The sequence below is a fragment of the Haemaphysalis longicornis genome, unplaced genomic scaffold (genome assembly GCF_048455015.1).
Source record: "Haemaphysalis longicornis isolate Haplotype H1 unplaced genomic scaffold, Haemaphysalis longicornis Haplotype H1 scaffold_2, whole genome shotgun sequence".
NCBI lineage: Eukaryota > Metazoa > Arthropoda > Arachnida > Ixodida > Ixodidae > Haemaphysalis > Haemaphysalis longicornis.
The window spans coordinates 36753564-36769212 of record NW_027526295.1 but is presented as its reverse complement, the minus strand read 5'-3'; the positions used below and the strand labels follow the sequence as shown (position 1 = coordinate 36769212).

Below are 15649 nucleotides of genomic sequence, written 5' to 3'. Positions count from 1 at the left end.
ATCGATAGGAAGCGAAGCTTCAGCACTGCTTCAGCGGTTTCTCAAGATTCTGAGACCATGTTTAGATTTGCGATAAAATTGATATCATTGATATTCGTACATAGCAGATCGTTTTTCGATACAAACGCATGTTTCGTCTTCACGGCCGCTCAAGTTCAAGTTTGACAACCAAAATATAAAAGCCGCCATGACAGATGCAATGATAGCGTTTCCTGGTGAGCACAAGTGTCCTTGAGGTTACATTTTTCCGCCTGGAGAATAATTTTACCGACATAAATTCATTAGCAATGATTAAAATACAATTCAAAATTTACAAGGGACACAAACCGGGTACTATAAGCCACCCAAGGCTCTGCACTGTCAGTGCTTACATTCCTTTCGTTGGAATAAGTCAAGTTCGGGATTTTCGCACCCATTACACATTCTTTTCTTAAATGCACCTGCCCGCTACACCATTCAGTTGTTTAAAGTGCATATCCAATATTGCCGCATCCGATTAAAATTTTGTTACTCGGCGTGCTCCAACATGGAATGGAATAAAGTGTGTGCGACGTAACATCTATAACAAACGACGAAATTAGGTCGCGCCCACCTACATTACCATGGAAGCATAACACAATGCATTTTGACGTTTTGTGGGAAGGATATAAATATAAAGAGATCTCCATATCACGACGCTTAGTTTGCGGTGTCATGACAACAGGACGGAGGTCCAATTTCACGCATTATCTTTATATTTAAAAACCTCACTCAAGAGGCACAAGAAGGGCTTTCCTGGATTTTACTTGCAAGGAAGGTGTACCCTCGCACCCTGTCTCCAACGATTGCTGTGCAATATTATACTTTAAGAATAAAAACATGCGTAAAGTATTGGGAAACTCCTGCAACGTTCAAAAGCGTTAAGCTCATTTCCTAATCATAGTTGACTAGAGAAAGGTATTTACACGTATGTATTTTTCATACTGTGTATCCTATGCTCAGCAATATGTACATCACAAAACTCTCTCGATTGATTGTAGGGTTTAACCCGCCGACGCAACGCAGGCGATGAGGCGCGCCGTAGTGAAAGGCTCCGGATTAATTTTGACCGCCTGGGGATCTTTAACGTGCGCCAAAATCTCCAACACACGGGCGTTTTTGCTTTTCGCCTCCATCAGAAAAGCGGCCACCGCGGCCGGGAATTGAACCCACGACCTCGTGCTCAGCAGCGCAACGCCTTGCCACTGAGCCACCGCGGCGGGTGCAAAACTATCTCGCTCCTTGAATGGATCCAATGTAAAACTCGAACTTAAATAAACAAGAACCTCATTTTAGTTCTTGTGCTGTACTGTACAGACCGCTCCCCGGATGGTGCTACAAGTTACTCACCTTTGAGTGCGACCGCCGTGTTTTCCCTCTTCTTGACCGTCTTCTTTTCTGAGCGCTTCTTTTGTTCTTCTTCATCATCATCGCCAAAAATGTTTCGCAGCTCGCCGGTCACCTGGTACAAAATACCAGAAAGAAAGTAGTCCCTAAATGTGCGCTGTTTGAACTTGATCCTAAGCAGACTGGGTATGCATTTAAAGTGTGCCTCCCTCACCATTTTTTTTTACTGTAACGCAAAAAAATTAGTAAAAGAAGTTTAGTAACCATAGGTACCGTGGGTTGCTCCATCGGCTCTGAAGCCGAGGAACATACAGCAATTAGGCAAACTAGATACCAGGGAGGGAAAGGTTGGAAATGATCAGGCTAGATCCTGTAGAGTACCGCATTATTTTTGCCTGCATATTGTCTTGAATAAATTTTCCTGTGCAACAGAGCACAAAAAAAGGGCCAAGAGTCGTAGCGTCGTCAACGCTGACGAAGCACCGACCTAGTAAAGTTTTCAGGTTTATGATTGGTGAGAATCTCCAAGCACCAAGCGCTCAGAACCAGCAAAGACATGCATCAAATCTTGGAGTTCCCTACCCCGCACAGCACATACTAAATTGTAGCTAGTAGGTACAAACTATTTATATTGTAAAAAAAGGTTCTATCCTATGGGGAATGTAACCGACTAAATTTTAATAGTTAGTAGTGAATTTGCCCCTTTTAATACGTGCTTCCTTTCTCCACAATATAGCTTTCACCAACCCTGGTTCGAATCTCACGAAGCAGTAAGGAATTGCGGAACCGTCGTCACTTTTACCTTTTCGAAAACAAAAACTGCACATGAAACGAGGACACGAGAGAAGACGACTAGAGACGCAGGGCACAGACTAACGACTGGTTTTTTATTTAGGCGAAGAACATATCACGACGGAAACTGCGATCTACGCACGTGCGCTAACCTAGAACATAGAACGAAGGTAAACAACCAAAAAACAACCAAAACCACAACGAAAAGACTGAGATCAGAACGGGGTGCACGGAAAACACTAGGCATGCGCAATCGCTTCGTACATAAATAAAAACAAGGCGAGGGCCGGGGCAGCCGAAGGGCACTAAAAATTACCCTCAATAGTCCTGTCAAGATACGCGATCTCAGTGCTTAGTAGAGACACCGACGGTGAACTGGCGCAATCCTTGTCTTTTTTGAGGATCGCGTATGCCTCACAAATCTCCCTCGTGGGGACACCCCTGCAACGCCTTATCACTTCGCATGCTTCGAGGCGTGGCGCGCAGCCTCTGCAATTTTTACAGTGGGTGGCCAGGTTCCTGGCGGTAAAAGTTCGGGGGCTGTTGGCGTGTTCCCTCAGTCGATCATTAATGCATCGGTCCGTTTGGCCCATGTACGATTCAGAGCTCAATTCAGAGACCACTGCACATGAAGTTGAAGAAGTGTTTGAATTCTTTCGTTCCACCGTTAACGTCTTTTCGTGAATAATGGAAGCACCGGTTGTGGGCTTGATGCGGTTTCTAGATATGGAGCTCAAGGTGAACAGTGATCATGCCTGTTTGATCTATTCCCCCCAATCTAAAAAAGGACTGCTTCCGTTCACGTCAGCACATACCAAGCTGGTAAATAGGGGAATCGCTACGTCAGCGCTGAGAAATGCGTTGCTGCGATCGTGCACACAGCAAGCTGAGGCGAGTTTTTGTTCCCAGGTGGAGCAGCTGAAGGAAGCAGGGTTTCCTTGCTCCTTTTCTTGTCATTTGGAGAGAAGCTTCTTGTCGACACACGCACCAAGAAGAAGACGTGCGAATGGGGCAAAGGTGCGAAGATGGCCGTTTTAGCTTACGTTCACAATGTTGGGCACATGATCAAGAAAGCTAGTGAAACGGTGGGGGTTCGTGTTGTGTTTTTCGGCACCTAACAAGGTACACAAGTTGCGTAAACGAATAAAGTCCGAAGAAAATAGACATGCGGGGTGCCGGAAAAGACACGAGAAGCTCTTTGTTAACTGTCAAGCATGCGTAGTCTACGTTATCCCCTTGTCCTGTGGTCGATCGTACATTGGAGAAACGGGCCGATGCATTAATGATCGACAGAGGTAGTACGGCAACAGCCTCTGCACTGTTACCAGCCGCAACCAGGCCACCCACTTTAAAGACTGCAAACGATCTGGGCCGCGCCTGGAAGCATGAGAAGTGATAAGGCGTTACAAGGGTGCGCGCACGAGGGAGATTTTTGAAGCGTATGCGATCCTCAAACAAGGCGAGGATTGCGTCAGTTCACCGTCGATGTCTCTACAAAGCACCGAGATCGCGTATCTTGACAGGACTTTTTGGGGTGATTTTTAGTGCCCCCGGCCCTCGCCTTGTTTTTGTTTATGTACGAAGCGATTGTGCCTGCCTAGTGCGTTTTTTAAACCCCTCTTGCACCCCTCTCCCCGTGCTGCTCTCAGTATTTCGGTTGTGGCTTTGGTTGTTTTTTGGTTGCTTATCTTCGTTCTGTGGCGTAGGTTAGCGCACATGCGTAGGTCGCAGTTTCCTTCATAATGTGTTTTTCACTCAAATAAAAAATCAGTCACTAGTCTGCGCCCCCTTTGTGTAGTCGTCTTCTCTTGTGTGCTCGTTTTAAGCGCAGTTAGAGTTTTCGCAATGTACCACCTACTAGCCCAACTCTGCATCTTACCTTCTCATCCGTGCTGTCGCTGCTCCGCTTCATGATGTGGTATTTCCTGCCTTCGGTTTTCCCCGCACTCGTTCCAGCAGCAGCCGCTCCCTGGTTGTCCACTTTCGATGGGGCCGCTTTGTGCACCGCAGTTGAGTTGCCAAGCTTCCCAGCCGTGGATCCTTTCTCGAGTTGGCTTGAAGACCGCGAAGGCTTGGATCGGTCCTTGAGGGCAGACGCCGTCTTCTTCTTGCCGAAAGTCTTGGAGACCTTGCTGCGTCGCAGAGGAGCCGCCTCCGTGGGCAACGAGAAGTCCTTCAGCTGGCGCCGCGTTGAGCGCTTTCGCTTCTCCTCTCGCGCAACCTGGATGCGAAGCCGACGCTTCATGGCCGGTACCCGCTTTCGGATGCCGTACACTGGACCCGAATCCATGCCCGCTGTTTTAAGAAAGAAAAAAAAAAAACAAGGAACAATATCGTCGCGAGGCCGCGACAAAATCAGGTACATCAATGTTAATCCACTAGATTTAGGGTGGAGTAAGTTTCTGCAAAGGAGAGTTTGACATCAAACTCAATGCAAGCTTTCCTTTGTACCCGTACGGCTGCATTAACGTGGAAGTCAAACTTTCTTTCCCAGATACAGCAAGTGCAAAAATGTTCGTACAATTTTATTTGTCTTGCCAGTTTAGAGGAGCCAAGAGGAACAAAAAAGCTGCTTTGTCCTGACAACAATGCACCAATTTTACCGCAGTCTTCAATGAAATAACTGAGATATAAAAGTAAACATGTGTAGCCATCGCGATTTCCCACTAACGTTACAGCGATTTTCTATGACATCACAGATCTTTGTTTGGGCGATTGGCGAACGCCATCAAAGCCACCGCCAAGAAACCTGACTGAATAATTGCAGTGGGGCTTCTAGCTCCATTTTCTTTTGTCATTTCAATGCCAACGTGGATTTAACAAAATGACATCTATGTTTTAAATGCTCGCCCATATTAACCAAGTAGTGCCCATTTTACTTCCCTGCGTTGCGAGATTTCAAAGTTTTTCACCATTTTTGGCGTTTTGTGTCAGAAACATTGTGTGCAAAAGAAAAAAAAATTGAGTGAGTTACAAAAGGCTATTTCTTTCAAATTGCAGGGTTTTAATTTGGTTTTAAGGCCTCTTTCCATGAATTCAACGGTTCACACTTTTTCTTTGCATGAGTTCACTCTCGAAAGAGGAAAGGAGCAAGAGCATTTCAAATAATTAAGCGTAAGACGAGAAATTTTAGTACAATAATTCTAACTTGCGATAGACAGTGGCAAACAGAAATTCATTCAGTTAAAAAAAGCTTGGGAATTACCACCCCTAAAAGTGAAAAATCTTTAAATACCTACGACCTCGGCGGATGCACGTCAAGTAATCACAAGTATGTATACCAAATTTGTGCAAGACGTGATTTTCTTCGTTTACCGCCATGCATGGTCTTCCTCCGGGTGGTTACGTATTTCAAATTCAACAAACGAAAGGAAATCACGTACAACTTACGGTAATTTTTTTGAAGGTGGTGTTGCTTATTTTACCAGCTACAGTGAGAAGCAGCTAAATAAACGTAGAAAATTCCGACAGATTCAAAACTGCATTTCCCCGAATGATTTGAAAGCGGGGATCCTAAATGGCGGGATATTCAATGCAAAGAGCACACTTGGACTCTGAAATCGGATTACTGTTCTGTTGGCTTAATGTTATCAGCTTTAATTTATCTGCCTTGGTAATACTGTGGTTACGGCAGAGAGTTCCCGATTTCCAGGCAAAAGCTAGCGGTAACAAAACTGGAGCATTTTTGCAATTTAGATGCGCTGAAAAGAATCCCTATGGGCGTTCTTTACCCCGCGGCATGCCACTACAGTGTCTCTAACGACCGAGATATTGCTTCGAAGCATAAAACACCAAACTTAACTTCCGATCTTTGCCATTTTGCCATTTTGGCCGACTGCAATCAAAGCAAGCGCAGTTCTGAAATGGCGGCAGTTTGAAATCTTTTGACATGAACGAAGGGAACAGCAAACAAGTAGCCTACATGTAGTAGGCACTTAGTACCTGTCAGTTTCTCTGTGGAGGCATTTACCACTAATCAATATCCGTGCAATTTTGTTGCCTTCAGCTTCCTGCAAGAGCGTCTCCAGTTCTCTATGCGTTGGCAAAAGTCTGATTAGCGCTTTCAGCATTGGATCCATTGCTCTCAAACTTTTCATGCCGAATGTTTCACCTGTGCGACGCAGTGGTCATGTGTCAGCACTTCCTCCACAGCCGAGCGTATATTACCAACAATCCAGTTACCACTAAATCCCTCAAGAAACACAGATTCGTGACGCCTTCCTCTCATGTAAAAGTGGCAGTTTCTACACGGTTTGTTTTAATTTAAATTTATTATCGAATTTTTTCTCCAACTAATTGTAAGATCTCTAGATAAACGTGGTCCTGAGATTAAGCTCCAAATGGTTTGGAAACAAAAAAATATATAATCTTAGAGCAGGAAATGTTTACAGTTACTTACGAACTTACTTTTTTGATGTGGGCTCTTTGCTGTCTCAAGTCTTCGGTTTATGATCATCGTGTTGAAAGAGAAAAAAACGTTGGGAAAACAGAAACCGGAAATTGATCGCCGTAGCCACTCCCGCCTTTATTGGGCCCCTCGGCAAACAGAGCGGTTTAACCGCGAGGAGAGCCGATAACGCTTCCTTTCGGCGGGACAGAGGAAGGTTCCTCTCAGATGGTCTCCTTGTTCCGCTCCATTAATGGCCGTCTAGAAAGAGGCTGGCTTTGCGATCGAAAATGTCTTTAAAGGAGGTATAGTGATCGCTGATCGATAAAAGATGTTGTTCTGGGTGATGGCAAGTACGATATGAAAACTTGTGTGCATTTTTTGTTGACTCTCGACAGTACCTCTCTTGTGCTCACATTTCTTGCCCATTATCTCCATAAAGTAAAAATCCCACCTAGAGCTTCTCCATCGCCACCGTAACCCTTCATATCAGTAGAGCATTTCTCGGCTATGCGGATTTCAGTCTAAGTACTCATGGTTCATGCACAAAGGGGACGAACAAAAAGTAACCAATGCAACCAGTCTGCGTTCCCTTGACGCATGTTTTATATTAGTATAAGAATACGCATTCTTTTATTCGATGTGTTTCAGTAACAATGGTCCGTACTCGCTGTTATACAGAGTATACTGCCTCATAGGCAGTGGAAGTGCTCGCAAATTCTTTGAAGAGAGCTGTATGTGACAAATATAGTATTTTGCACTGGAAACAGCGGGTGCAATTAAGTACCCTTGCCACTTTAGTGCTAATATACCCCTAGGTACTCCCTGAATATTATCCCTAATACCCTCTCGGGATAGGAGAGGCAGGAAACGCAACGGTGAAACCGAGACTACGGTTGAATACGTTAAAAAAACCATTTGGTTGCTCTGAATTTTTTTCGACAACTCAGCAGCTATACCTCACATATTATAAATCGGGAGTGATCGAGCCCCTTATACTGATACTTCAATAGGTAAGTTATAACATGTAAAGGCGCGGCCAGTGTTAAAGACAATAGTGCCGAGTAGTGTCAAAACTAGGGCCGGCGAAATGTCGCGGCACTGTGCAATATTACCCCGAGAGAGAGAGAGAGAGAGAGAGAAACTTTATTGCGTGTCCGGCAGAGTGAATTAGGCCGTGGGGGTCGGCCCCGATCCCGGGCGGGTCGAGCCCGTAATGGTTTGCGCCACCGCAGGTCCTTCCCGCTGTCGGGTCAGGGCTTCCTCCACCTGCCGGACGGCCTGGAGTTGTGTGTTGTAGTCTGAGGAGGTGATCGCTTCACGCACTTTTGGTGGCAATTCTTGTGCTTCAGAGTGTGTTTGTAGGTGAGTGCACTCGTTGAGGATGTGCGCTGTCGTAGCGGGGGCAGTCTTGCAGATGATGCAACGGTCGGTGTTGTATAGCGTTGGGCAGATGTATCTGGCGAGCACGGGTGTCAGGATTGAGTCCGTCTGCAGCTGGCGGTATAGAACGCCTTCGCGGCGCGTGAGTTGCGGGTGTGGGGCAGGGAGTCGCTGCCTGTTGTGGCGGTACTATCTCAGGATGTCTCCGTACGTCTCCAGTGGTACTGGTTCGCTCTCTTCGGCTCGCAGTTGGCTGTTCCGATTGCGGTCCGAGTGTTGGCTGGTGTGCGTCGCGCGGTACGTAAGTCCTCGCGCTGCGCGGTCAGCCTCCTCGTTCCGGTTACGGATCCGCCCCTCCGGGTCGAGCGGTCCCACGTGTGCAGGATACCAACTGATAAAGATCGGGTGCTGGCGGGTTTGGCCCGTCCTGTGGAGGAAGCGGGCCGTACTGGTGGTTGTTGTGTTGTTCGCAAAGCGGAGGATCGCTGTTCGTGAGTCGCTGAGTATCGTTCTACATCGAGGGTCGGTCGGTGTAATGTACTGCCTGTCCCCTGCTACAGTTATGCAGTGGTTCACACTACGCCGGTGGTGGCGAACTGCTGGACGCTCAACGCGCTCCCGTGTTGCCTATAACAGTCGTCGCGCATGTACAATTTAGCCACCCTACAGCTGCAGAAGTGCTTCAATCTGAAATTGCAGACGGTTTCAAACGCTCGTTTGGCAATCATATACGTTCCGAGTTTGCAAACTTCGTTCTGTAAACCTAAATACGACCCGCAGAACAGTCACTACTTGAGGTAACAAAGTTGCATTCAATTCTATAGTTTGTGCCAATAGCCAAGAAAACTGTGTCAAACCTCAAGCAAAGAAACGATAGAAGACAGGTAAGAAAGAGGCCATTAGAGTCTTCTAACATCCCGCTTATGACTTTCCCTTTTCAGTTATGACCCGCTAATGAAAATCTTGCCTTTCTCGGCAAGCCTGACTCGAAAATAATTGACAACCTTTCGACCGTTAGCAAGATATCTAAACTATAAATCTCCTCCGCGGTCTGCAAAAGTGCTTGCGGAAACAATGCGGAGACGTAAAACCCCTTCGCATAAAGTATTAGGCAGGCACACCTGTCCAAGGAAATAATTCGCATCGGTTCAGACTTACGTATTGCTGTGAGTGGCGGAATGCACATTTGATATTGCTTTGCTAGAGAGGTCGTGTGAGTATAGCTTTAAGACTATGACGATTTCCTTAGTTTCAAGGTGCCTATATGCTCTAACAGGGCAGGTGATTTATGATTAATTTACATGAATAGAACAAAATCTAAAACAACAGTGGTGGGGAAAACAATTAGGAAAGCTTAGGGCGAATGCTTGTTTATGGGAATAGGTAAGAACCATAAATATGATGCTGGAGGCTGTTCTGCTCGTGTACACCACACCTCACACCCTTTTTCTGACTGTAGTCGTCGCTGATGAAGGAAGCCAACTCCGTACACGTTTTACCTCTTGAGCATACCGATAAATAACCAGTTCTATCCACGCCACGACGGGACGATTTTGGGCACAATTTAGGGGTAACGACATCAATGAGCTGTTCCGTGGGGGTCGCCCCTCAGTCCCGGGATCCGTGGGGCGATCGGGGCTCTGGGAGCCAAAAGGTGCTTGGTCTCGAGTTGACCAACGGTTGTCAAGTTATGCTACTGCTCAGAGGAGAGAGAGGAGAGAAAGAAATCACACTATCTTCCCGTAGGGGAACCGTCAGTAGTGTGCGAAGCAGCCATGGAGTCAACTGAAGCTCCCATTAGTTTTCAGTTCGTCGTTGCCATTGACGTTCAGCTTCGCGTGCCTTCGTTGTATCAGTAGCGTCTTGATGTAGTTTAAAGGGGTCCTGAAATACCTTCCGCCGATGCATGGATGTATCGGTTGCCTTGGCAACAAGGCACAAACCGCTCTAGAAGTCAGTTACGGTTCCATGATCCCGGTTCAGCTCGCGACATGTGGGCACTGCAGGCGTACCACTCACTGCCATTGGGAAGTGCGAGATGCGTTTGGCATTACAGGAGGCGGTGGTGTGTGTGTGTTGTGGACGCCTTTGTTTCGCGATGAAATGCGGCGCTGTGCTTCTGCGGGTGGATAGTACTTCCCATGGTCTGGATTATCTTTCTCGAGCGACGTACAACGTGCGACGTATGTGCAGTGTGCGTGACTAAAAGCCATCTCGGCTTGTGCGCCAGAGTTAAGTGACTTGCTGTTCGTCCCCGCAAACCGCGCGCCAGGTGAGTGCCGAATTTACGACGGGCAGGAGGAGGCAACCCATCGTATGTCAATCGCTGTTGAGACTTCAGACTTGCAACGCATGTTATGACGTTGTGTTCGTTCGAAACGCATCTCTGGATTGTTTTGAAGTTGAATAAAATGTGGGCGTCAAACCCGGGCATTCGGCTCGGCGCGTTCTCTGCGATTGCACGAAAGAAGTGCCACGAGGCTTCAACGCTTTCCTTATGGAACGTACTCAGGTAAGACACTACCGATGTCGTGCTATGGCCGTGTTGCATTCAATACAAACGGTTAAGCGTTTGTTTACACTTGTTTTGTTTGTCGTAAAATGCCCAAACACTCCGGCACTACGCTGGCAGATCAGCCGGCGAGCCGACGCTGAGCAGACGACTCATCTCTTTGCCGGAAGTGCGTGTAAAAGCCGCCCTATAGCAGGATGTCTAGCTCATGACGAACATCTGGGAATCGATGACGTAGACATGTGAAGATGGCGGCGTCCAAAAACACGAAGGGAAGTGTGAGAAAAAAGCGACAAACTTTGCAACAAAAGTGTGAGCTTTCCGCTGCGCGCAAAAGAGTAATACGTGGCACAGATGACGTTGACGACCCAATTTAACGATTGCGCTAGTTCATTTAGTGTGCCCGAAACGCCTTTCAGGGCCCCATTAAATGAGTAAAGGACATAAGGTGCGTTCGTAGCACAAGCTCCCATCTCGGTTTGTAGCGCAGTAGGAAGAGTTCCACGTACCTCCCGTTGCGGCCAGAGAGTCGTGGGATCGAAACCAGGCACGGCCTATTTCTTTTTATAGTGGACTGCGCTGACGTCAGCCCAAACGCTGATCGGGCTGAAGAGACGCGCATGCTCAGTGGAATGCGGACAGCGGACAAGGGATGGAGGGACACAGCCCCGAGAATGAGATGCTCCGCATCTAAAAGACGAAGTGTTTGCATTTTGTCCTCATTCCCGTGTCATGGAGGTAGGATGCCCTATTAGTAGCAATATTGGCAGTCTGCAGAGTGTAGATAAATGTGCTTTTTGCGGAGGCGGATGGGGTGAATAAAACTGTTTTTTTAAGGACTTCCAGAGTTTGTTTTGTCGTCTTCTGGATATTTTGTATGTGGTGCAGGGTATTTCTGCCCAGCCAATCTATGATACTAAGCGATTTCTTTGAGAAGTGACTAATGGAAGAATGCCGGTGGCATCTCTGCCGCCTGAGACGTAAGAGCGCCTGCTTGGGGGTGCTGAACTGTATTGCATAGCAATGAAGCTTGGCTTGGTTTTTATACAATGTAGAAAATGCCTAGGCTTGCCAGGACACGCCAGGAGCCCAATTATTCGAACCACAATCCTCGAGCAATGAGAGGCCGCGCTCCGCAGCTCGGACACGGGGCACTAGTGACAGTGGACTGAGCACGCCGAACAGCAGCAGTCGGAGGAGCGCTGGACTCAAAGTTTCTCCCACTTTCGAACGCGAAACTTATCTCTCTCAAAATAAATGAAGTTTTGCCTCCGCAACGACCACTCTTTTTAGGTTGATGTTCCCTGAGGATCGTCTGAGTATAGGGGGCCATATTTCCCTCCAAGAAGTTTCCACGTACAACTTGTGAATTAGTGCGCCCATCAGTGATAGTTGTTAATGGCAGAAGTGAAGCTAGTTCTTCAGCTACCCATGTAGAAAAAGGTTTGCTTTGGGCGTCAGCAATATTGGTATTCTTCGATTAGCCTATGACCACCACACGGAGCCGCAGGGTAGGTTGGCATGCGTGTATGCTACGTCTGTGCGCCTGCCGTGCATGTGTTCCTGAGCTCCGCTTTGGGATTGACGTCTGCCGGGTGAGGGCGGCATCCTCGTTTTTGGTTATCCTGTGAATGCGTAGGTGGCGGCCCCCTGGTCAGGGAGAAACCTGGAAAAGAGTGTTTGAGGCATGATGATTTTTGGGCTTTTATTAAGGCTACGCCAGATGGCGTCTGACTGAGGCTTGTATGCGCTATGAGCTGAGAGCGTGTTATGAAGCCTAAGCTACAGCAGTTTAATGTTAGATGGAGTCGTGTTTAACATTGTCCCTGGATGGACATGTCCCTGGATGGACATGTGCGGTAGCACGGATTGGGAGGCCGGGAAGGTGTTTTCGAACAATGATTAGCTTAGTTATCTGAACGGTTCCCAGGATTTCAACTGAGGCTGCGTGGTAGAATTGAAGTGAGTGGGTTTTACAACCGTGTTCGGGGAACACCAAAGAAAGACCGGCTGAAACAACTCGAATGGCACTGGACACTTCCCAACAGAGCAGCCAGTCAAGCATGCCAAAAGGAATTACAAAACAAGACCACAGCTCTCATTACAAATCGCCGAGATAAGATATGCCAGGTACAGCCTGGCACAAAACTCTCTGAATGAACGCACTGCAACGGCACTTTTCTTTTCATGAAAACCGCATTTAACATTGTAGGTAATAAGTAAGGAACCATATGGGTCTCGTCGTACGCGCAGCATTTATTCACGTTTCAAGGTTTTGGCGTACGGGTTTCGTAGACTGCAATGTTGTTGTTTTTTTTAATCCTGCACGCCTGGTTAATACATCGTCACTACTGAGTAAACCTTATTTGCAAGAACGACATGCTAGGCTACCACTGGTCAGTGTATGTCACCTTTATGTACCCACGGGGAACCAAACTCTGACAAGCTATTTTCAAGGTTGGAAACCTAAGATCTCCGCCAAATACTTTTGGAGATTGTGGCACGCCCAAAGGGCGAGTACTCCCTCCCCACCTTTTCAATTTATTTTTGTTTACTGGCCCCAACTCTAAGTCATTACAAATATATAGCATGAGCTTAGGAGGATGATATCACGCTTTGTACCGCTACCGGAAGACGAAACACGATACTGGTGTTCTGATCTCGGAAGCGTGCCATTCCCCTAAATTTTATACCAATCCACTCCCTACCTCCTGCTTCTCACGAGAAGCATTGTAGTAAACGCCGTCACCATTAAGCCCTTTACTTTATTGGCAAGGCGTTTGGTAGGTGAAGGTCGGCTGAGATAAAGCCGATAATGATGCTGTTACGTGTGAGCAGGGAAACACCACGACACATGCAGTCCAATCCATTTGACGTCATAACCTCCGATTTAGTATTTTTGACTTACCGAAAGACGGTTGCCGAGGCATCTTCCTCCTTGTGTCCGTAGGGGTGTGGATGACGCGTCGCTTGGGCAGGTACATCATTACTTCGTCGGCTTCCTGCTCGTCCCCGGCCTCGTCCCCGGAGGCGTCCTCGCCTTGAACGCCGCTGGCATGGCTGGCTGCGGACCCATCGTCATCGTCGCCGTCGAAGAAGGCAGGGACCACCTGTCCGCTGGGGTATCCCGGCTGCTGCTCGCCCAGGAGTGTGGGGAGTAGCCGCGCCATGCGGGCGGACAGGAGCCGGTAGTAGAGTCGCTCCTCGGCACTGCCCCCAGCGCCGCCGGGCGCCACCAGGGGGCCCTCTTCTGGGAGCCGCCGGGGAACGGAGGCCCGCTTGCTGGCACCGGAGCCCCAGTGATGCTGCTTCCCCGCATGAGAGGAGGAGGTGGAGGGGGATGCTGGGAAGTGTGCGGACCGCTGGATGGCCTCCAGGTCGAGACTGAGCGCCAGCCCCGCCACCAGGACAACAAGCAGGGAGCTGCTGCGCAGCATGCCGGCGGCCGCGCGTTTGGCTGCACAGGAGGATTGAAAGGGGAGATCCTTAAGGAACCATCGGACGTGATCATTTGACAGAAACTTCACAAACAGCGTACTGGAGGTTGGAAGGAAACCAGTCGTGTTCCGAGGAGTAACGGGGTAGTTTTTTCCCCAAGCAGCGAAAAAATACAATAGCCTACTTTTGTCGTGCTGGCACAAGTGTCGCGATAGCACAAGTTCGTTAGCAATGACTAGAAACATACGCCGAACGTTTACTCTACGTCATTTCGCTTGCGCTTTCAGCGGGCGCAAAATTCGACTGCCAGTTTTCATTGTGGCCTTGAGAAAAGAAATTGCCCGCGTATCTGCTTGCTTTGCTGCGAACGCTGGCGAAAGTGGTGAGCTTTAGGACACCGTTGCCACGTAAATATCTCTCTTGTCTTTCCCGCTCACCTCTCACGCACCTACCTTCCCGTTTCACTGTGCTCCTGCGATCAGAACTGCGGAGGTTTGTTCCCATTAATTCAATTCTACCGCATTTCACTGCTCGTGCACCGTCTACTGGAACATTTCGTTACTGTGGGACTTCTTAGAAGGCCGCCACGAGGCACTAGTCGCGGGCGCGAGCGTTTTTTGCGTTACCGAGTCAAAACATTGCTCAAAACGAGTAATTTTTTTATAGTTTGGGTTTCGGCTAGTTGGTAGCGGTAATCGATGACTTCATGTACCACAAAAAAAAAAACGACAAAGGACACATGGAGGCGGCGGGTGCAAGCGCTAACTTCCAACTGACCCGCCGCGGTGGCTAGTGGCTAAGGCGTTGCGCTACTGAGCGCGAGGTCGCGGATTCGATTGCCGGCGGCGGCGGCCGCTTTTCTTGCGGAGGCGAAAAGCAAAAACGGCAGTGTGTTCGAGATTTCGGGCCACGATAAAGATCCCCGGGTGGTCAAAGTTAATCCGGAGCCCCTCCACTATGGCGCGCCTCATCGCCTGCGTTGAGTCGGCGCGTTAAACCCTACAATCAATCAATCAACTTCCAAGTGAGTTTATTGAAAAAAATACGTGAATTTAAACCCTGGGGCAAGACATTATCATAAAGAAACAAAGATAGGAAAGAACAGAACAAAAGAAAGGCCTGATAAAATTTGCGCACAAAATTATTCGCACAACTCTGAAAACGACAAAAGGCAGCACGAGGCATTGACTAAGGTAGCACTCACCCCCCCTTTCAGATAGCCAATCTCCTTATCGGGCAAGGCCACGGACGGTGCGGACACGGAACGATCCCTAAGGCGTGCTATTTCGGCCGCCTCGATTATTTCCCTTGTCTTCTGGTTAGCATGTCTAGCGATGACGCCACAACTGTAAAAGAAGGGCGACAACCGCAATCGCGGCAATGAATACCTAGTTGGCCCTTGACAACCTTATGAACATTGTAGCCATGCTCACGCAGCCGGTCGTTCAGGCACCGACCTGTTTGGCCGACATATACGTTACGGCACTTCAGGGGAATGGCGTGCACAACTTTTAAATGCGGAGCATTTCTTAGGCTCGCGATGTCACTCGTCGATGTTCTCGGCGCCGTCCACACGCTCACTGCGCATGCGCGTCGCGTCGAGGCGCAGGTGCGCGTCTCTCCCCCGTACCCTCCTCGCTCTCAACAATAGGTGCGGCGGTGCGGGAGGAGCGCGTTTACCACGTGCGCTCCGTCGCTCTCAACAACAGCTGCGGCGGTGCGGGGGGAGCACGTCTGTGCGCGCATGCGTCGTAGCTACCCGTGCGCTGCGT

At 48.4% G+C, this 15649-nt stretch overlaps 1 protein-coding gene across 1 annotated transcript in view; it reads right to left on the bottom strand.

Moving 5' to 3' along the window:
• The window catches only part of LOC144168835 (uncharacterized), an 81600-nt gene that overhangs the window by 19591 nt on the left and 46360 nt on the right, over nucleotides 1-15649 (bottom strand). The window contains exons 2-4 of the mRNA XM_077697818.1: nucleotides 13348-13896; nucleotides 4037-4452; nucleotides 1369-1480 (exon numbers count right to left, since the gene is read on the bottom strand). Of these exons, the coding sequence (XP_077553944.1) occupies nucleotides 1369-1480; nucleotides 4037-4452; nucleotides 13348-13876 (1057 nt within the window). The 5' untranslated portion in view covers nucleotides 13877-13896. The remainder of the gene's footprint in view (nucleotides 1-1368; nucleotides 1481-4036; nucleotides 4453-13347; nucleotides 13897-15649) is intronic.